The following is a 22,936-nucleotide window of genomic DNA, read 5'->3' as shown; positions in this document are numbered from 1 at the left end:
TATATATATATATATATATATGTCATATATGCTGAGTATACTAGGTAGTAGACAGCATTGTACATTTTATGTAAAGAAATTGTTTGTGTGGTTGCCTGGTCAGTAATGATGAATTGAGCTTATGTTATAACATTACCCTACCCCATCTGTTACAAACTCAGGCATTAGAGGAAAAGTTTTTAAAATAATAGATGTTGTTTCAGAAGACAGCTAGAAACAGAAGAGCAAACTATAATTAAAACAAGGAGAATGAAGGAAATAATGAAGATTATAAGATTTGTGAGAAACAAAAGAGATTATATTTATAGTCTATAATTTGGTTTCATTTCAAACCAAAAATTGGGGTTTTTTGAAAGATCAACTAAATATTCAAAATTTTACTTGTATTGACCAAGAAAAACAGAGATAAACATTAAATTACTAAAATTAGCAGTGAAAGAGGGGATATCATTATTAAATTTATAGAAATAAAATAATTATAAGGAAATGCTAAGATGGATGTAATTGTAGACAGATACAAATTGTCAAAACTAATCAAGAAGAAATAGAAAACCTGAGTAGACTTATAACAAAGACAAAGACTTAGTCATTTAAAAACCTTCATAAAGAAAAACCCAGGTTGAAATGCCTTTGCTGACAAATTCTCCCATTTAAAAAAATAAAATCTAAGCTTTAGAATGTATTTACAGTACATATAATGATCACATTCCTGGTGGGGAGGTGATACGTGTGCACAACATATCCTACTGCTTTTTTCATTCCTTTTCCCTCCCTCCCTTTCCACTGCCTCCATCTCTTGATCCCCCTTCTCATTTATTTCCTGTTATCTATCTTTTATTTTGCTGTGTACTTATATTTTGGCTTTCTCATGTAAAAGAAACTACATGATATTTAAGCTTGTGTGTCTCATTTATTTCCCTTAACATTATGTTCTCAAGGTTATCCATTTCCCTAGAAATGACTCAAATTTATCCCCTTTTATATTAGAGAAGTACTCCACTATATATAAATACTATTTTCTTCATTTATTTGTTGATGGACTTATAGGCTGCTTCCAAGATTTATCTGTTAGGAATTGTCCTGCTAAAAACATGGGAATGTACATATCATTGTAATATGATGTCTTTAACTCTTTTGTGAAGACAGCTAGAAGGGGAACCACTGAGTCAAATGGAATTGCTATTTTTAGCTTTTTGAGGAGTCTCCATACTGATTTCCATAGTTTACATCCCTGCCAACACTGCAGAAGAGTTCCTTTCCCCACGTCCTTACCAGCATTTGTTATTATTTGATTTCTTTTTTTTTCTCTCTTTGAGTTTATGGCACATTTTAGGTATACAGTACAGTTACATTCATCATTGGGATCTTGTACCTTTACATGACAGGTCTTGGTTCTCATTTTTTCCCCTTGTCCCTGCCCTCCCTTCACCCCCTCCTCCCCTCCCCATTTACAAACACTGTATTTCCATTTTGTCATTTTCTCATATTTTTTCCTTTGCCTTATTACCTTTCCCCTACCCTTCCACTTTCCCTACACCTTTAGCCCTAAAGCACCTAAAGCACGGATCTCCATTTCATCAACAAAATACAAGCACATTGACTCCAGCAACAGGTGAAAAGTATATACTGTACCATGACCATCAGGGTTGTGCCCTGGGAGTGTGTATTGCTTTAATCTATAAAACCAGTTAATGTAATAAGGTAGAGTATAAAAACAGAATAAAGGACAAAGCTATAAGATCATCTCTCTCTCTCTCTCTCTCTCTCTCTATATATATATATATATATATATATATATATATATATATATATATTCCATATTCATTGGTCCTATATTCATCATTTTGAATAGATTTAGGGGACTGGGGACACAGCTCAGAAGAAGGCATGCTTAGTGTTCATAGCGTCCTGGGTTCCATCTCATTCACCACCAAAAAGATAAAAAGAGGGTATGGGGAAGGGGGAGGGAGGGAGAAGAAAAGGACAAAGGGGATAGGAAGAGGAGGAGAAGTATAGATCATAAATTTTTAGGAAAAACTTCTGCACTTATAATAGGAATTGCATCAAATCTGTGGATAATTTGAGGAGTATTGCCCCATCTTAGTCAGTTTTCTGTTACCATAACAAAACACCTGAGATAAACATGGTTGAGATCTAAAATGTTCTACAAAAGTCTCCCGTGTTCAGAGCTGGGGCTTTTGGAAGATGATCAGATCATGGGGTGGTATACTTATCAGTGGACTGATCTGTTGATGAGTTCATAGCTGAATTTGCAGTTAGGAGGTGGGGCCTGGTCAGAAGAGGTGAGTCCCTGGGGTGTGACCTGGAAGAGGGCATTGTTATCCCCAGCCCCTCCCTTCTCTGTCTGCTTCCTGGCTGCTGTGGGCTGAGCAGCTTTCCTCTGCCGGGCCTTTTTGCCACACCTTTTCTACCTTGGAGTACCATCCAGGGACTGAATCCTCAGGAAACTATGAGCTCCATTTTAAAGAGCCAGGTATTTTGTCCTAGCAACAAGAAAGTGACGAAATGTTTAAAAAGAAAAAGTTTGTTTTGATTCACAGTTTTGATTTAGAAGGCAGACTAGAAGGCAAAGATAGGATGGTGTTTGCTTGAAGATAGTTTACCTTTAAAGCTCAAAGTAATCTGATAAAATATCAGACCCAATGAAAATTCAGCAAGGTTGCTGAACATACCAACATAAATGTAAGTATTATCCACAGATATCAGTTATATAATACAGTAAAAACCTACCTTAAAGCAGTAACAAAAATGTAAAATTCATGGGAATAATATATATAGAAATAATAAATAGGTACAAAAATCACATAATCGAGGGGCAATTCTGAATAAATGGAGATCAAATCTGTATTTTAGCATGGAAGTATATAGTCACATAAAGATGTTAATTATTCCCAAATTAACCTATAAGTTTAATACATCAAAAGTCATGATATTGAAAACACTGATAAACTTCATTCCTCAAAGAAGATAACATAGAAATAATAAGACCGCATATCCTGATTTGTTTGAAATATTTCAGGATTATGTCTGATCACTTGTAGTTATTATCATCGTTTCCCAGTTTGCTCTCAGAATTGTCCCATTTGGGGCCATAAAATTGTATAATGACCAGGCCAGGGATTTAGCTCAGTGGTTGCATCACCTACCTCTCATGTGCAGGGTCCCGAGTTTGATCCCTGGTACATATATATATATATATATATATATATTGACCTTATTTATAAGAATAAAGTACAACTGATGAAAAAGTAAAAAGTAGGGTTTTATCTGTTTCTTTGTTTTTACTTCTGCCTCTCAAGCTTTTTTACTTGCTAGCTGTGTGACTTTGTTATTCAACTTAGGTTAAGCTCATCTCTAGATGAACTCAGTTTCCTCATCTCAAGAGTGGGGATGGAAAAATCTATATTATATGTTGATCTGACTTTAATAGAAATAATATATGCAAAGCAGTTAGAACACTGACTAAAGCAATATAGGTTCGTAGCCAGTGTCGGTTATCGTGAATAGGAATGCTTTATCATATATTGTTACAAAGTACTAGTAATTCAAAAGTATGTAGGGGGGCAAGAAAATACAGAGACAGCAGTGGAAGGAAACGGGAAAGCCAGAAACATGAAGTGTAGGAAACAGCCTTTGAGTCTATCCAGGCCTGAAGGGGACAAATGAATATCAAAGACAAAAGATACAAAGATAATTTGGAAGAGGAGGGCCAAGGGGCCTTCTGTCCCTAGTGGACAAAGAGCCCCAAACTGACAGTGCTCCTGACTTTTATTAGACTTGCTTAAAGAAGAAGCAAGCAAGCATGTGATCAGGAAAAGTTCATCATGTTTTCATAATTTACAGACTGTACCTGAATGTGTATTTTCTTTAATCAGACTTCGGCTGTAGGTGACTTTCTCCTTGAAACTGCTGGCACTGGCATGCTAATGTGCCGTCCAAAGGAGGAACAGCTTGCTGTCTTCTCCCTCATGTCTCAAGGAGAGGTCAATCCAGGCCTCAGTCTTTATACTTGGTTTCCTTTAATGCATATATGTGAATCTTTGTACAAGGCAGGGCCATTAAACACTGGGAAAAAAACCCAATCGTGTTGACATTTAACTTCACACTTGGAAGAAAAACATTTACCATCAAACCTTGGATTTTGAGTAAGTTGGTCTGTAAGTGTTCTGCAAAACGAGCAGACAGTTCTAAGAAATTTTAACTGATAAATGAGTGATGTCTTGCAATAAACATAGTATGTGATGCTGAATGTCATATGATCACATCTGAGCCAGTGGTTCTTCTCTCACCTCTCTCCCTCTCCCTCCCTCTCTTTCCCTCTCTAACTCCCTCTCCTTTTCCACCTTTCTCCTTCTTACTGCTTTATTATATAAGTGCTTCGAACTGAGAGTAGAACAAATTATTCTGGCAAACCAAGGTTTAATGTAATTAGAGTTCCACCTTATACCATACATAAAAATTAATTCCTGGTGGAAAAATTAGCATATAAAAAATTAAAAATAAAATCATTGGATAATTATCTTCATGAATGTAGAGCAAGCTTTCTTAGAAGAAAATACAGACGTACAAGTAAAAATTAAGAGAAAAGCTACACACAAGCATTGGGAGGAAATATTTGCATCATAACTAAAGAATTAATATCCAGTATAAGGGCCAGGGATTTAGCTGAGTGGTTCGGTGCCCCGCCTTGCAAGCGCAAGGACCTGAGTTCAATCCCCAGTACCAAAAAAAAAAAAAAAAAAAAAAAAAAAAATCCAGTATGTATAAATGCATTGTTAAAAACATGATATTGACTATATAAAATCTAATTTTCAGAAAGGACCATTTATAGAAAAGGATTATTTTTCCTTTTCAAATGTAATTTCACTTTATGATAATGTTATGAGTATATTTTAGAAGGCTTTTGTGGGAGTACAGCCCACACACTTATGGTCCAATTCTCTAATCATCATTGGACAAAATGGATACCCTCAGACATTTGTACAGATCTGCACGAAAAAGTGCATATGTGTTTTAGTTTATCTTCCTTTTCCAGTACAGTGGGAAATAGCATGCCCTTCCTTTGCAAGAAGCAGCACTTGTACTATGGCAGCTGCTTGCTATTCCTATTATGTAGTAAGGCGGTGAGGGGAAGGGCAGGGGCATAAATGGGGGTGAGTTTCAGGAGGGTGGGGAGCTGTCAACTTGGGCAGCAGATGAAGAACAACGAGGAAAGTCCTTGTGGTCACACATGCTCGTGGACTCTGTAGGCTGGGATATAGGAGAAATCTCAGTTTCTGACCCGCGCCCCCAGCCTGGAAATGTTACCCGCTTTTCTGTTCCCTCCAACACAGTATTTCTGGATTCCTCCTAAACAAGAATACAGGAAGAGCATGGAAAACTGCTCACTGAAAGGAAACCTCTGAAGGAAAGTAAGCACCGGAATGTAGAAATTTAGAAGTTATACATAACACTAAATTATAATTAGTTACATTTCCTATCTTTATAGTAACATAAAGCAGTCATTTTCAGAACTGGTTCAGGTTACTTAAGTACCATGTATGTTTTTAGTGTTTGGAAGTCACTTATAAATGTCAGCTATAACTGCGTGCTAGGAAGGCCAACCCAAGCAGAAATTAGAGAAGAGCTGCAGTGTGCAAAGATGACAAGCAGCTGACCCCATGCATGTGGATGGATTCCGGAAATCCAAGGGGAGTAAAGATTAGAGTGGAAAAAGAGAAGGATGACAGCCGGTATGCATTTAGTTATCAACCATCTTTGCTGCCTCGCATTCTGCTTCTGCACTCTCTGACTTCACTGTGTTAAGTCATCTCTGAGCAGCTGCGTGGTGAGCTCATGAGGCCTTCATGGAGTGTATCAAGTTGTGCAGTGGCCACATCGAAAGCTGTTTAGCTGCAGTACAGACAGACTCTTGTCTGGGTTCATAAGGAATTCGTTAAATGCAGAGAGAAGGCCTTTTTGTCTTTATTAAGAGATTGGTCTGTAGTTCTCTTTTTTGCTTAGATCTTTGTCTGGTTTTGGAAACAGGATAATTGTAGCTTCCAGGAATGACTTTGGAAGTATTGTTTTAAAAAAAAACCCAAAAATAAAAGACCCAATGAAAAAATAGACAACTAGAACAAATAGACACTTCACAGAAGAAATAGTACAGTGGACAATAAATATATGAAGAAATGTTCAATATTGCTACCCATTAGAGAAATATGAATTAAAACAACACTGAGATTCTACCTTACCCAAGAAAGAATGGCCATGATCAAAAACTCAAACACTGGCGAGGCTGCAGGGAAAAGAAACCCTGCTGCAGTGTGGTGGGAATGTAAACTAGTAAAACCACTTTTTTGAACACTTTATATTCTGAGCGTCATGAGTATTCTTCCTTTAAAGAAGAATTCAAAAATTATTTGAAATCCATTCTGTTTGACTCTACCATTCTGTGCATAACATGGCACCCGAAGATATGAACTCTTACCTGCTTCTCCTTCTGGCCTCTGGGCTGTTCTTCTACCCTTATACAGCGGTGATTTGTTTTAGAGAGTTTAAAATTACATTGACCAGAGGAAGAAAAGAGAATCATGCCATTGGATGCCATAGGTCCACTGGCATTGCAGAAAAATGGTTCAAGGCAGAACAAGATAGAACTATCTGAGTGCTCTAAATCTTTGTTTCTAAGTACAAAGAGGTCCTGTATTCCCATCCCTCAAGTCTGACACAGGACAGGACTCTGCTGGCCCTCAGCTCTGTTGGAAACTGAGCATCATTCTGGTTTTCAAGGGACAGAAGCTTTGAGAGCAGCCAGATACTGTGTTGGCGTGGGCATTTTTCTCTGGATAGGTGTGTAGAAAATGAATATTCCTTGAGACTATAATGTTAAGTAAATAAATGAGACACAGCCTAAGGACCTTGAGGTTGAGAAACCCAAAATATAATTAAAGAGTAAAATAAAACATAGATAATAGGAAATAGGAAGATATATCTTTTGCAAATGGGAAGAGGACTAAGAAAGGGAGGAAAGGTGGGGAGTGGAGAGGAATTGGGATATAAAAAGAATTAAGTAAGATGTGTTAGGTACAAATACCAACTCCAAATGGTAAATGTAATCATTATGTACTGCAAACATGTACTGATAAAAATTAAAAAAATTAAAAATTATCAGATAGGAACTGAGGAAGTGAGGGAAAAAGAAAAAAAAATCAGGATATGCTGGGTGGTTACTGCCACTGACTCACAGGTTTGTAAACACTGCTCGAGAATCCCTAGAAATAACAGGGGACCCTTGGAGGAAGGCACCTTTACCAGTAATTGGCTCAGTTTAACTAGGATACATTCATCCATCACATGACTCTGCAAAGCAAACTGTGCTGAGGAAAGTTTTTCTACTCTAGAGAAAAGCCTGTGCATCCATACAAATTCCATCTGTGTAGAAGGATAACTTCCAGCTGAAGGAGTGATCCCCCAAATGAGCATTTGGTGTTACTTTCATATCTGGGCTGGAGTTCTGGTGTCGTTCCCAGCCTCACTTCTGACTGACTCATCATTGTGAAACTGAGAGATCATTTAGCCTCTCAGCACCTCGGAATCTCTCTTCTGTGAATGAGGATAATGGGTCAACCTTCTCTTGCTTCACTGAATTGTTGTGAGGTTTAATTAGGTAATGTTGCACAGCCCTTTGAACTCTTCTAATTAAAGGAATGTGTAAATGCCGCGTGTCCTTTTATCAGGACACCTCGACTGCGCCATTTCATAAAGACTTAAAGATGACTGTGATAGGAGGAGCTGTAGGGAAGGAAGGGACTACTTTTTTTTTTTAAGTCATGTGAACTCAATCCTGAGATTGTCAAATTGGCACAAGAAAATACCCAGTTAGGGCTCTAATTGGTGAGCAGAAGGAGACAGCCTCATAATTGCTCAAGAGGTAATGGTTACACCTTCTGATAAAGGGAAACGTCATTCCTATGTAGGTGATAGGTACAGCTATCATTTTCAAACGTTACTTTGTTTGATATATATTGCTAAGACAATGGTGGTAACTTATTTTATATTGTCCATGTAAGGAAATAAAGAAAAGCAAATTTGCATCACCTAATAAGAAAGGAATTACCTCGAAGCAATGTGATTCTGTGTAGATCACCCATTATTCAGACTACTTACTAATCAGAATCTTAGATAAGTTAAAGATCTTTCTAACTTTCCTGATGAGATCATTTTACCTTAACATATTTATCCCAATTGCTGATATTTTAGAAATTCGACATTAGCAATAGATCTTTCCTTCTGCCAGAAATAAATTTATAGATGGATTAAGTAGCTTGGATAAAAAACAACAAACTTATCTTGAGCTTATGCTTTTCTATATAACTTTATTTGGAATTTTTTAATGATAAGTATATAATAATTCAATTTCAAATGTTAGTGATGATACAGAAGTTAGAGTTAAAATGTTTTATTGGAAACGTAGGCAACTGATAATAGAGTTTGAAAACTGCTAAGTACCAAACTGGACATTTGTAACAGCAAATGCTTCTATAAAATTGTATAGGTAGCTTATTATATTTGCAATTTTTCTTATCACCTTTGCAGTTCAGGAATATATCTGCTGATGCAACAGTATAACACAAAAGCATTTTAAACTGTTAGAAACTTTGAGTCCAGAGTCTGATTCACAATGCCTAAAATGTATTTTCTACTTCAAATTTCATCAACACAAAAAGAATAAAATTATGGGGCGATTTCAATTTTCAAATACAGATCCTGGAGGAAGACTTGTGAAAGGTATGAGAGTGCCTTCTTAAACATCTAGGCCATAAAAGGCAAAGGCATATTGTTGGTCCTTCCAGCAGGTGTTTAAGTGTTGATTGTATTGATATAAAGAAAATACAGATCTAGTATTATAAAATATATAGTTTCATGAGGCACAAAGGTAAAATAGAATTGAGTGTCACTGCAAGGAAGTGGGGAATGAATATTCTGTTCAGGTCTGAATGCATGTGTATCCCCATAGGTCAGGGTTTTGACTAAGATGATGTGATCTTTCTTCCCTCACGCCTTTTTATTTTGATTGGCCACCAACTACTGTTAGGTCCTCATGAAATGCCAGACCAATGGGGCTGCCTGGTCGTAGACTTTGAACCTCACAAGCCTCCTTTCCTCTGTAAGTCACCCATCTCAGATATTTCATTGAAGCAATAGAAAGCTACTTAATGCAAGAGCTCTGGATTATTATGTGCCAAAAGCTACTTTTAATTCCACTGCATAGTTTATTGGGCTGGGGCCCTGGCAAACTTTTAACAATAAATTTTATCTCAGAAGGAGACTAAGTCTTAAAGTCAACTCTAAGGGGTTTTCTGTGTTTTCGGGGTGGAGAGGAATTAAAGTTCTTGCCCTCAAGGGATTTCTGGCCAGCCTGTCTGTCTCTGTCTCTGAGTCTGTCTTTTCTGTCTCTCTCCCCTACCCCTTGGCCAAGGACTGTAGTAAGGGAAAAGGATGCAGACTATTGGATGTTTGAATTTTTATTTTTTTATATTCTAAGTTGCCTCTTGAACCCTTTTCTCTTTATCAAAAGTTCTTAAATGGTTATTATAATTTTAAAGTATCATGTTATAGACACAAGAAGCAGCAGGGGTTGATATCAGAGGGATAGAGGTCTGCAGTTTAAACCTAGGCAAATCCAGCAAAGAGCTCATTAGGGCTCAGCTCACAATGCTACCTCCTGCTTACTGTCCTACGGTCCAGTGGCTGGCATCTCCAGCTACAGAGCTTGACTGATTTGCAGCTCCCCATAGGTGACAAGGGTTAGAGAATTTCACAGACAAGACAGACTGAGAGAGTATTCTAAATATCTTGCTAAGTAATCACACTCAAAGTTTTTTCAAATAATTTTTTAAATTTTAGGAGAAATTTCTGTATTGTCAGCTTGAGGAATGGGTCTCTCTAGCTTACACCTGTCCCTTTCCTGTGAACTTCCTTTTCATGAATTACAACAAAATGACAGAGACACGGAAAAGTAGTGTTGTTAGTATGAAACTGATTTCCAACAAAGATAATTTTTTTTTCAAATCTGATAAAAAAAATGAAAGGATTCCTAAGAAGGGTTCTGAATTCACAGGAAACAAAACGAACTCAGCATTTAAGGAATTTCAGCTAAAGGGAGTCAGAGTAGTCAGTGCAGGACTTGTTATCACAGAGTGATAACAGCTTCTACTCCAGCAGGAGGCCTAGGGGACTAGGAAGACACTGATGATTTCTGACATAAGGTCTTGGGACATGGCCAAGAGAAGTTCTGGATTAGATCTTTGGGGATCCCCAAGGTTGGAAAATGGTGACTTTTTGTGGCTTCTATCTAGATGGTCCCCCAAAGCCTAATGCACTCATAGGCAGAGCTTTGGAAGGTGACTGGATCATGGGGGGGGGCATGGTACTTATCAGGGGATTAGCCCACTGATGGGTTTAGCTCAATGCGATTTTGGGAGGAGGACACTGGCTGGAGGAGGTGGTCGCTGTGGACATAGCCTGGAAGAGTCTATCCCCTACCCTTCCCTGGTCTCTCTTCTTCCTGTTGCCATGCCATAAGCTGTTTCTCCTCTGCCACACCACCCTGCCTTGGGGCCAGCTGGCTGAGGGTCAAAACCTCTACAAACTGTGAGCCAAAATAAACCTTCCCTCCTTTGAGTTGTGGATGTCAGGCACTATGTACCAGCAATGGGAAAGTAACTAAGACCTGGCTTTCCAAAAGCTCTATCCTGATAACCCAGTGGCAAGTCACACCTGCGAGATGGGTGGGAACAACCTTGTCATCCTTCACAGTAGAGGTGTGCTGGGGTCAGCTCCAGTCAGCCTGAGAAAGTGGGTTTCCAGTGTCCCTCCCATGGTCTGTGTCCAGTGGTATCACACTGGTATTTTGAAGACATAGGACTGTTTATTCTACAGAAGACAGTAGACTCTGCAAATCATGAATCTCCCCCGCAACAAGAGAGCCAGCTTACTTAACAGCATCTGGGAGTAGGATGACAAAATTGGGATATTGATGAGATGTGGGAGTTTTTTTTTTTAAGGCAACTAATAATAACGTGGGCTTGATTAGGATTGGGTAATAATCATACTATAAAAATGTTAAATTAACTGGGGATTTAGCTCAGTGATTCCACCACCTGCCTTGCAAGCACAAGGACCTGAGTTTGATCCCTGGTACAAAAAAAAAAAAAATTAGTATTTACAGTAGGAAAGCTCTGGTTTTGATGCACGAGTTTCAAAGTCTTGGAGAACAAGAAGCCATTCTATTTAATGCTACCCATCAAAAAGTGATGGAGTTTGATGCTTGCTACAGCAAGTTTTCAGTAAGTCCTGAGACCAAATTATATTAATTTTCATCTTTCTAAGCAAGAGTCTGCTGGAATAAGAAAGTTATGTTAATGTATAAAATAAGTTCTGTGGGAATGGATGGTATCTGTTCTTGTAAGTAATGCTTGAACCTTCAAATTGTATAAAAATTAAAGATAGGTAACTGCAAAAAAGAAATAAGGCTAATAGAAATTGTTCACTTAAAATAACTCACCTTCAACTTTAACAAAAAGCCAAAGAAAAAAGAAAAATCTCACTTCACATTACAGTGGTTTATGTCTTTCTTTACTAAATATTTAAATAGCTTTTAGTACTATTTCATATCCATCACGTGATCAGGGATCAAACTCAGGACCTTGTGCTTATGAGGCAGGTGGTAGCACCACTGAGCTAAATCCCTGGCCCATGTGATTAGATTTTATAGTGTATATTTATAATTGGGGAATTAAATCATGTTTAAGAAATTTACTTTCAGTATCTTTAAATAGACAATTATTGGATAAGTATTTCCAACCATTTGCTTCTGTGCTAGAGAACAGTGTAAAGCAGACTACTTATAGTACTTAGCACATCTGAGAGAGAGGTTGTATATGTAGTTTCAATCAGTGCCAGTGGTGTTAACTTTGACAAAATACTGAGCTAAAGGGATTGATTTTTGGCTCACAATTTCAAGGTTTCATTTCATGGTTGGTTGACTCTGATGTTTTGGGCCCTGTGGCCAGACATGGTGGGTATAAAGGCCAGAGGAGTCAACTCCCTTCATGGCAGCAAGGAGGCACATAGTGGAGAAAGTGCTGCTCCAAGGGGCATCCTGTTCCCATTGACCTAGTGTCCTCCCTTCCAGGCTCCACCTCCTAACAATGCCACTGCCTCCCACAGTGACACACACAGGCAGCCTGGCTCTGAGCCTTCAGGGACAGTCAAGATCTAAACCATAACACTGACTACACTTGCATTATTTCTTCCTTTTCTTAAGTAAAATGAGAGGATCAGAAGTCACAAAGATTCAGAAAGGAATTACCTAGGAAAAGAAAAAGATTGTTTTTAAATTTTTAAGAGAAGATGAAAGTTGAAATCCTGGACTCAGAAGGCATCACCAGGGCACAAATTCATGAGTAGGGCAGGAGCTTGGAGTGGAGCTGCACCATGACAACAGCTATGAGGTCAAAAGGAGCCCCGCTGCCCCGCTGCCTGTGCACATCTTATGAGACAGAACATCCCCCACGAGCCGGAAAGCGGATAATGTATTACAGAAAGCCCACAGAGTAAACAGAAGCCTAGGACCTGCGGTAAACCAGTCCCCCAAGGGTCACGGAGGGAAAGTCTCCTCTGTGTAGGGTGCCCCTCTTGACACAGCCGAGGAACCCCAAGGCGGTGCACCCCGAGTTTATATCCCTGAGGTACCCCCTGGCTTGTCCAGCTCAGGCTTTGCAGAACAGCCGGTTCTAAGAGAGATAAACCTAGTATGAGCGGTGCCTCCCAGGAAGTCTCAGTCTTAGTGCACTGTGAGAACTACAAGGGGGACAGGAGAGGGCTGGGCTGGCCAGCGCCTCCTGTGGAACAATCCTTTCACAACCTTCCTTTCCAATTCAGTCCTTCCTTTTTTGTCTTCTGAGCAGTTCCACTGAGGAAGAAGGATAGTAGAATGTTTCTTATTGTAGCACATTTTATTCTTTAAATCTTTATAATGAGCTAAATTCTACTGTCTTCCTTTGTGCACATTAAAAAAAAATATTCTCTTTGAAACCATACAGTAGTAAACTCCCTACACAGTTTAACATATTGAAGACATTCTATGAAACTCCCTACAGTTTAATATATTGAAGACACAAATGCTGTTTTTGTTTGTTTGTTTTGTTTTTAGGTACTTTTTTCTGAGGCCAGCAGCTTGAGTTCAATCTTCTGTTTGAGAGGCCCTCACTAGCGGTCTGTACACTGTTGCTGCCGGTAACTTTCTCACCCTCTGAGAATGTGTTGTTTTAGGTTGACGACAACATAAAGCACTTAGAAATAGGCAGGGCATGGGCCAATACACTGCTTCTTTCATTGAGAAAGTCTAGCTATGAAAAAATAAGAAAGCTAAACATATTTAAAAGTATAGGTGGTTTACAGTTCAACTTCCACTGTTTGATCTTTTTCCAGACTGATAATAAACATTTGAACCAAAGAGCAGAACAGTCAGCATTATTTCTAGGCAGTTCTAATCATTCTTGTCTGAAACTGCCTCTAGAATGAAGCCTGCTTTCTTAGGACAGTCTACTTTAAAATTTAGTGGAAAATATCACGCCTTTAGATTTCAACATCACTTGACTTAGTTTTTAGTACATTTTAAACCAAATATATCATCTGGTAAGAATTATATATTCTCCTTTCTATTTGCTGCTTGTAATCCATTATTCCCAAGTTATAACCTGCTAGCTACTTGTTATGATATGTATCTGGATGTCCCCTAAGAGCTTTGTAGGTGGGGCTTTTGAAAGGTGATGGAATCATGGGGCACATAGGTAAATGTGATTTTAGGAGGTGGGGCCTGGTCGGAAGAGGCAGTCACTGGGGATGTGACCTGGTAGGGCATCTCTCCCTCCCTGGCTCCTGCCTTCTCACTCTGTTTCCTGGCTGCCATGAGGTGAGCAGCTTTCCTCCACCAGACCCTCCTCCTTCCTGTCTTGGAGTTGGCCAGTTATGGACTAAAAATGTGAGCCAAAATAAACCTTTTTTCTCTTAAGTTGTGGCTGTTGGGTACTGTGTAATGATGAAAGCATTATTCTATGCAATTTTGTGTCATATAAAAATATAGCCTATGTAGTTGTTAAAGTTTTTTAAAAAGCACAAAACTCCAATAGTCAGTTACACAGAAATTTTTAAAAATAACTTTGCACTTTCACCACTCCTGTTCAATATAAATTCTTGAAAATTTAGCTAGGGCAATTAGACAAGAGAAAGAAAAGTGATACACATAGAAGAGGAAAAAGTTACATTATTAATTATTTACAAACATTACAATTCTGTACTTAGAATACCCTAAAGACTCCACCAACAGACGTTTAGAGCTGATAAGCAAATTCATGAAAGTCACAAGATATAAAACCAACCTTTAAAAATCAGTACCTTTTCTACGCACCAATAATGGACTAGCTGAGAAAGAAATCAAGAAAACAATTCCATTCACTCTAGTTTAAAATAAAGTACCTAAGGATAGTCTAACCAAGGAGGTAAAAGACCTTTACAATGAAAACTTTTGAACATTAAAGAGAGAAATTAAAGAGACTAGAAAATGATAAGACCTCCCATGTTCCATGTTAAAGATCGACAGAATTAATATTGCTAAGATGGCTACATTACTAAAGATGATGTACACATTCGATGCAATCCTCATCAAAATACCAATGACAGTCTTCACAGGGCCTGAAAAAAAAATTCTGAATTTCATATGGAAACACCAAAGATCCCTAATAGCCAAAGCAATCCTAAATTAAAAAGAGCAAGGCTGGAGGCATCACAATACCCAGTTTGAAATTATAATGGAAAGCCATAGTAACAAAGGCAACATGATACTGGCACAAAAATAGACACATAGACCATGGAACAGAATAGATGACACAGAGATGAATCCATACATCTAGAGCCATCCATCTAATTTTGGACAAAGAAGCCAAAAACATATATTGGAGAAAAGACAGCATCTTTAACAAATGCTGCTGGGCAAACAATATCCACTTGTGGAGGATTGAAACTAGATCCCTATCCCTCACCCTGTACAAAAATTAATTCAAAGTAGATTGAAGACTTAGATACAAGACCTAAAACTTCAAAACTGCTACAAGAAAACATAGAGGAAACACTTGAAGCCATAGGCACAAAGACTTCCCAAATAGGACTTTAGTAGTACAGGAAATAACAGCAAGAATCAACAAATGGGACTATACTAAATTAAAAGGTTTCTGCACCACAAAAGAAATCACTAACAGAGTGAAGAGATAGCCCACAGAATGAGAGAAAATATCTTTGCCAGCTACTCTGCCAATAGGATTACTATCAGGGATATATAAATAACTCAAAATTTTAACATAAAAAAAATGAGTAGCCCAAATGGGCAGAGGAATTGAGCAAACACTTCTCAAAAGAAGAAATACAAATGGTCAGAAAGTATACGAAAAAATGCTCAACATCTTTAGCCATTAGGGAAATAAAAATCAAAACTGCATTGAGATTCTATCTCATCCTAGTCAAAATGGCTGTCACCAAGAATACAGAAAACAAATCCTGGCAAGGATATGGAGGAAGGAACCCTTCCACACTGCTGATGGAATGTAAATTAGTACAGCCACTGTGAATAACGGTATAGAGGTTCTGCAAAAAACTGAAGCTAGAGCTGCCATTTGATTCAGCTATACCACTCCTTGGTATATGCCCAGATAAATTAAAAAGGATAAAAGTAATCATGCCGCAGAGATCCTGCCTACCCCACGTTTATTTATTGCAGCACACTTCACAGAAAGATATGGAGCCAGCCTCAGTGCCCATCAGATGAATGGATAAAGAAAATGTGGTATATGTACACAATGCAGTAATACCCAGCTGTCATGAGGAATGAAACTTTGTCATTGGCAGGAAAATGGATGGATCTGGAGATCATCAGTCATTGTGTTGATCAAAATAAGTCAGACTCAGAAAGATAACAATCATGTTCTTCCACATATGTGGAATCTAAAAGATATGAGAGCAGAAGGGAGACCATTAGATAAGAGGAAGAAAATAATGTGGAGAGAGGTTTAAGGGTGAGTAATGGGATAGATATGGTCAAAATATATGCATTGAACCCTCCTCCCCAATGTATAACTACAGGGGATGCCAGGGGACAGGAGATGAGGAAGAGTCCAAATGATCCAAGTATGTTATGTGCATGTGCAAATCTTTCAGAATGAGACTTATTAATCTGTATAACTTATATGCACTAATTAAAGTTTTGGAACAAACAAAAAACAATTTTGCACATATCTACAGTTCAGCTGGTCATTTATGGTGACCAGGCTCAATCTCCTCTGATCTTACCAGGGTTGTGCAAGCATCTGCTGTGAACTGGTGGCTGGCTGGTGCTGGTCAGTTGAGGATGCTCTCTGCTCCACAGGACTGTGTCCCCCACCTGGGGCTGCAGCCTGTGCCACGGCCGTGACAGGGTTCCAAAAGAGATAGGAGGCATACACGGTCTCCCTGAGGACCATCCCACCACAGCACAGAGCAGAGAAGAAGGTGGAAAATAAATCTGGAGGAGGCATGAAGACAAAACATTACAGTGCCAGCCTATGCTTCCAAATTCTTTATAACATTTTTGGAAATAGCTCTGAAAAATGTTTTTCACAAAAGACCTCAATTGATCTTTTTAATTAATTTTATTGGTACATTTAAAGTATACAATGCAGTGACATTCATCATTGGGAATTTGCGCCTAGTTGATCTTGTTATAGATGTGTTGGTTTGTTGACTTTAGAATGTGTTATTTAACCAGTGACTACTCTCCCAACAGGTGCTTCCATTCAGACCACATTTTTTCATACTGTTAATGAGGATTCACTGAAAATTTTTGTCACATTTGATGCTGCAACTAAGAAGTTATCTATAGTTTTCTGAACAATACTGATCAATAAACGATCAGAAAGGGCCGGGGATTTAGCTCAGCGGTTCAGTGGCCTGCCTCGCAAGTGCAAGGACCAGAGTTTGATCCCCGGTACCACACACACACACACACACACACACACACACACACAATAAATAAATAAAAAAATAAACGATCAGAATTTTATTTCAATGACAAAGAGGTAAAATATAGAGTGGGACATAATATGAGTGAAATGTAGGCATCATATTTTATATCTAATATGTAAATATTTTGAAACCTTAGAGATACAATAGAAATACTAGCTCTCGTTATCGTTGGGTAGTATGAAAATAGTGATTTACATTTTCTCCTTCAACTTTCGAATATTATCTAAAATTTCTACTGTAGACAGTATATGATATTATTATCAGAAATAAAATGTCATTTAAGTGTTCCCATTTTGCAAGTTTCCCAGGAATTAAAATAGAGCTTCCATTTCCTTCCCTTTGGAAAATTGTAATATCTGTCCATTGTCATTCTAATATTCTCTGAGATGTCTCAGTAATCAGAGGGTTATTTGAATCTTTGCTGTTAGCACAACGGCTAGGATTTTTCATGACTCTTTTCATTTTTAAGTTTCCTGGAGCTATGGGATAGCAAGAATAAATAGGATCATATAGATGTCTTTAGAACAATCCTCGTATTTATACTAGAAGTAATTAAAAAATAGATGAAGTCTTATGTAACTGGATTGGAAAGCAAGGTAAAATACATCTCAAACAGTGATACCGCTTCTATTAGGTCACTGTGGACGATCAGTTAGCTACATCTCTGGCGGCACTGGCCATCAGTTTGGTCTATGGCCTTTAATCTCTTACTAGTACTAAAAATCACATATCAAAAGCATGTAAGCCACCTAGAATCCTTAAGTGGCTAGTCTGGATGCTAGAAGAAAGTGTCTGATAACAGGCCAAGTTAGGGCAAAGGATACAGCTGTGACAATGAGCTAGGGACATGTGTCCCCTAGAGGTGGCATGGTGAAAACCACAGACTCCTTGATCTGCCTCCTGCCCAGAAATGGACTCTTTTCCCTCTCTTACATCTGAATGGACTGTGGCACGGTTGAGGCAATAAAAGATGACAGACAGGACATTCTAGTTTGAGACTGCAGCTGTGGGAAGCTGGCAGATCCCACTGCCTGTCTCTTGGCACACTCACACTCAAAAGCCTGCTGCCAGGCCACAGAGTCACAGGCAAGAGAGTTCACGCACACGTGTGCTCCATTTCAGCGATCCATGATCACCACAGTGGCCACATGAAGAAGCTACAGACCTGGGCTACACACCTCATCAGATGATCCAGTTCCGTGCAAGATCCCAAGCCAGAGTGGCACAGCTGAGCCCAGGCAGCCCACAGGATCATGAGATGCAAGAATACAGTCCTGTTCTAATCCACTAAGTGCAGAGATGTTTTAATAAGCATTCATTTAAAAAAAAAAAACAACCTGGAACATACACTGTTGATAGCAGGTACCATGTACTTGAAACAAAATTTGAAAGTAGTCACAGGAAATATGATGACATAAGATCTCTCTAGAGCTACCATTTCACCTGGAAGGAAACAACAGCTAGGAGAACTTACTGTTCCCAACATCTGTCCCATTCGCATGCACACAAAATGAACCAAGAAAAAATAAAAAGATGGTGCTTCATGTTTGGAGTTGATGAGAGGCTCATGTGTATATGGTACTTAACTGCTAACCACAGCCCAGAGCCTTGTGAAATATTATTGTCCTACTTTTCCCTTCTTTTCTCTCCCTTCCTTCCTGCTTTCTTCCCCCAATCTGAAAGTTGCTTTCTCTTCCCCACATGAGCAGAGCCTGCATATGCCCATGATTTCCTGTACTGCTGATAGTGTGGGAAGCATAGGACGAGACCGCCCAGGCAGTCAACGTGGGGAGGCAGATGAGCAGGTGCCGGGGTGAGGGCATTGCTGACGGGCCTCGTCCACAGGCCCCATTTGCTGCCCAGATCTTCTGCTCACTGCCTTTTCAGAAAGCATCAGAGTGCAGTTGGCCTTTTCCTTACAAATGATATATTGTGTGGACTTTTGAAATCCATAGTAGTGAAAGCAGGAGATATATATCCATTGCCAACTCAGGGACAGGGTTAGAGTATACAGGAAGTGTCTCATGATTCTGTTCTGTCTTCAGGTGTTCCAAAGTTGATCACGCCTGATATGGTTAAAGAAGGAGCTGCTGTGATTGACGTGGGCATCAACTATATCTGTGATCCTGTGACAGGAAAGACAACATTAGTTGGAGATGTGGACTTTGAAGGTAAGAAACAAAATCTCTTTTGCTAAGTGAAAGGAAAAAATCCTAACCCACCTGCTTTGATAGTCAAGAGAGACCCTTTCTGTTTGATGGGATGAGAATGGTAATGACCATCCCCTCTTCCAGTACAGAAGTGTTTGATTGTCCTCTTCCTCTCTCCCTCCATGCCTTCTTTTCTTCTCTTCATTCTCCCCTTCAAATTGCAATAGCTGGCTTTTGGCTTAAATTTCTTGTACTGCATTTTTTAGTGAAAGAATTTGGCTGGCCCTCTGTAGACCTGTGTGTTTTTCTGACATTTTGTGAATGTTCGCTTATACTTAACCATATACTTGGCCCAGTGCTGGGCCAAGACAACTGTCTAGGAAACTGAAGCTGATGTTCTTCCCTAGTGGTGATGAAGATGAAGAAGAGTACCTAGGCCCAAACATCTATGGCTAATGAGGCGTTCAGACAGCAATGTGTAGAAGTAGAAGGAGGAACTCTAACCCATGACAGATGTGTTTCTTAGATGCCTGGCCCCTAAACTACTTTTACATAATCTTTGCCAACTTCTTAACCTGCATTTAGGATCCTTTGCTATCTACAAAGGTACAAAGATGGCAAAGTGTTTTTTCATATTGGAAATATTTTATACGTGAGACTGATCACTCTGGCCAGAAAAGGCAAGGGGCACATCAAGAAATTATTAGTGACAGGCATATCATGTCCTCATAGACAAAATGAAAGACATTGGCAATGAGATTTTTAAAACTCAGATTTGAAATTTTCACTTGGAATCTGATCGCCATCCTAGCATGATGCTGAATAAGGTTGAAAATCACCAATAGCCAGAAGTAGTGTCCTAGGATGTTAACCTCACATACATGAGATCCTGGGGATAGCAGCGGAGTTTAATCCTGGTGACTGAAGAGGAACAAACCTGAGGATGCACTGTGCAGCAGTCCCTATAGGCACAGGTGTATGTACGGCCCAGCAGCAGCACCCTCCACACAGCACGCGTGGGCTCAGATTCACAGGGGCTCGGCACTTGCTGACACGCACAGGATGACCTGGTCTCTTTATTTACCTTTCATGTTCCCTCACTCCAGTGAGGAGTAGTAATTTATTTGAATTTCTTAAGTCCACTGAGTAAAACCACATTTCATCTGAAAACCTGACTTGTGGCACTTCTGCTCCGTTTCTCGGGAGCATTGTAGCTGCTAAGAATACAGTGCAGAATCACACAACAAGCACGCAGATGGCGCTCACAGCATTCGGTGAACCTCTTGGAGCTTTCAGTTGCACAAACAATAGGCTGTGGCATCTGTGCCATAGGCTTGCCACGACTGGCATAAGAAAACCTGCTGAGAGCAGAGCAGGGATGTGTGCCGTGCCCAGCCTTGACTGAGTCTGGGGCAAGTTTGTCCTGAGGCTTAATGTACTTTTTTTCCGGCTCTCACTGTGTAACTCAGGCTGGCCTCGAACTCACTGTGTAGCCCAGGGTGGCTTCCCACTCGTGGTGATTCTCCTGCCTCAGCCACCCAAGTGCTGGGATTGCAGGGGTGAGCCACCACACCCAGCCATGCTCACCGCATTTATCGGGCTCTTCTGTTGTAGAGCGTTTTTGTGGCCTCAGATCATTTCTGTGCTTTCTTTTTGTTTACTAAGAATGGGTTTGCTCCTGAAGGTATTTGGAAAACATTTAAAAAATGAGTACCTAAGAATGGGCATGTGTGCTTCATGGCACACACACACTCACACACACACACACGCTCTTCCAGTTGTGCACTGCTCAATTCGGTGAAATCTATCAAACCAAACTGTGGTTCTGTGTATTTGAATGTATAATGAATGTTTTACGAAAAGGAAATGGCAAGAGAAAAAAAGTTATGAGATGAACAGGAAAGAGCATCGGGCTGGGAACCTGAGAAGGTCACCATAGACAAGTTACAAATGCCAAGCTCTGCTTCCCCTCTGTCCATCCGGGTTTCTGTTTCATGACAGCAGTGACACTAGTGTACCCTTGTCCTGGGCTCACTTCCCTGGTGCACTCAACCAGGAGATCATCACTGAATTGCCTTACATCGTCTCCATCATTGCAGGGAAAGGGATGAGCACAGTGCGGTAAGGTATCCTAAGAAGCAAGGACCACGTTCCCATAACTATTACTGTGTTCTATGGCTATAATTGTTCTGTTTTCTTATTAGTTATTATATTAGCCTCTTACTTACTGTGCCTAGTTTATACATTAAACTTGATCTTGGGTAGGCAGATACAGGAAAGAGCTTACTGTACAGAGAGCCAGGACTGTCTTCAGTTTCAGGTGTCCACTGGGGTCTCAGATGCCACCCTGCAGATGAGGGGGACCACGATACAGGGCTTTGATTGGTGAGTCCTGGACATTGAGTAGAGTGCTACCAGTCAATCTCGTGAAAACACAGAAGCTCCTGGAAGGAGGATCACAGCTTTCTGTTTTCATCATGCAATACATCTCCGTGATTATTGGTACTTTTCCTGCTACCAGGACTGTTTGTGGAGCCAGTGCATTGAGGAGGGTCGGCGGGTAGAGGAGACTTTGCCAGCAAGGCCAGGCATGACTCAGCCACCGAGGAGCAGCAGTGCAGGTTCCGACAGGCTGCTGTAGGTCGTTGTCAGGACTTCACCTGGGGTGAGGGACAGTCGCCTACCAGAGAGGGAGGGACTTCAACCTGGGCTCTGCTGCAGATTCACAGGGAGCCACGGGGCAAGTGTGGCTGCTCTGTGAGTATCGGTGAAAGTTTCACTGTAACTGTTGCCAAGATCAACAGAACAGGTATGGGTGAGAGAAAGACGTGGAAGAAAATTGTGGTGGCACAGTCACTGGCTTCTCAGTAGAGGAAACTGGGCAGCTCAGGTCCAGGAGAGCCCATTGATGGGAAAAATCCATCACCCAAAGTGCTGGTGTGAACCTTCACTCAGGGCCTGAGAGACGCCAGAGACGCCCGAGACGCTGAGTGTGCAGGGGGCAGGACGCCGGAGCCAGCATGGTCAGAAGGGGACCTAAGAGGTGTCACGGTGGAGCGAAGATGGGGAGAGGAAGTCGAGCGTCCCGTAGTGACTGCTCTTAATGAAATAATTCAGTGCCGCTGTTTCTGCCCTCTATGATGCACTAAGTGAAGGTTAGTTTTCTTACTGCTTTCAACTCCCCATTTATTTATTTATTTATTATTATTATTTGTTTTGCTTTGTTTTTTTTGAGACAGGGTCTCAAAAAACAGGGTGCCCTGGAACTCACTATGTAGCCCAGGCTGGTCTTGAACTCACAGCGATCCTCCTGCCTCAGCTCCCGAGTGCTAGGATTACAGGCATGCACCACCACCCCCGGCAACTCCCTCTTTATTTATAAGCCGTACTGGGAGGGCTTTTAATGTTTTCACACATTTATTAAAGGTCATTGAGCAAGTATAATTTCTCCCATTGATTACTAAAGTTGCTTTGCTCTCTTGCACAGTCACTTTTATAATCTCACATTCCTGCAAAACTGAGCACTGCTATCGTTATGTCCAATAAAATACAATGAAATTAGTGGTCGTGTAGCTCAAATTCACATTCAATGCCATAATCACTGTGTGACTTGGGTCTTTAGTTTGTTTTATTACAGTAATTTCTTGCCTTTTTTTTTCTTTTTG

The 22,936-nt window shown here is 39.9% G+C and overlaps 1 protein-coding gene across 14 annotated transcripts in view; it reads left to right on the top strand.

Moving 5' to 3' along the window:
• Positions 1-22,936, top strand: part of Mthfd2l (methylenetetrahydrofolate dehydrogenase (NADP+ dependent) 2 like) — a 104,830-nt gene that overhangs the window by 69,654 nt on the left and 12,240 nt on the right. For 10 of the 14 annotated variants that reach the window (XR_002025935.2, XM_019210032.2, XM_019210031.2 and 7 more), the window contains one exon: positions 19,167-19,292. Coding sequence is in view for 10 of the 14 variants with exons in the window: in XM_019210032.2 (XP_019065577.1) it covers positions 19,167-19,292 (126 nt within the window). In the remaining 4 variants the exon portion in view is untranslated. Of the gene's footprint in view, positions 1-19,166; positions 19,293-21,792; positions 22,198-22,226; positions 22,427-22,936 lie in introns of those variants that run through there. The other 4 variants (XR_002025937.2, XR_002025936.2, XR_004515547.1 and 1 more) reach the window with 3 other exon arrangements.

Source organism: Fukomys damarensis, unplaced genomic scaffold (genome assembly GCF_012274545.1).
Source record: "Fukomys damarensis isolate Sample0158 unplaced genomic scaffold, DMR_v1.0_HiC HiC_scaffold_37, whole genome shotgun sequence".
Taxonomy (NCBI): domain Eukaryota; kingdom Metazoa; phylum Chordata; class Mammalia; order Rodentia; family Bathyergidae; genus Fukomys; species Fukomys damarensis.
Note: the sequence above shows the minus strand (reverse complement) of the source record. Positions and strands in the feature narration are given on the sequence as shown.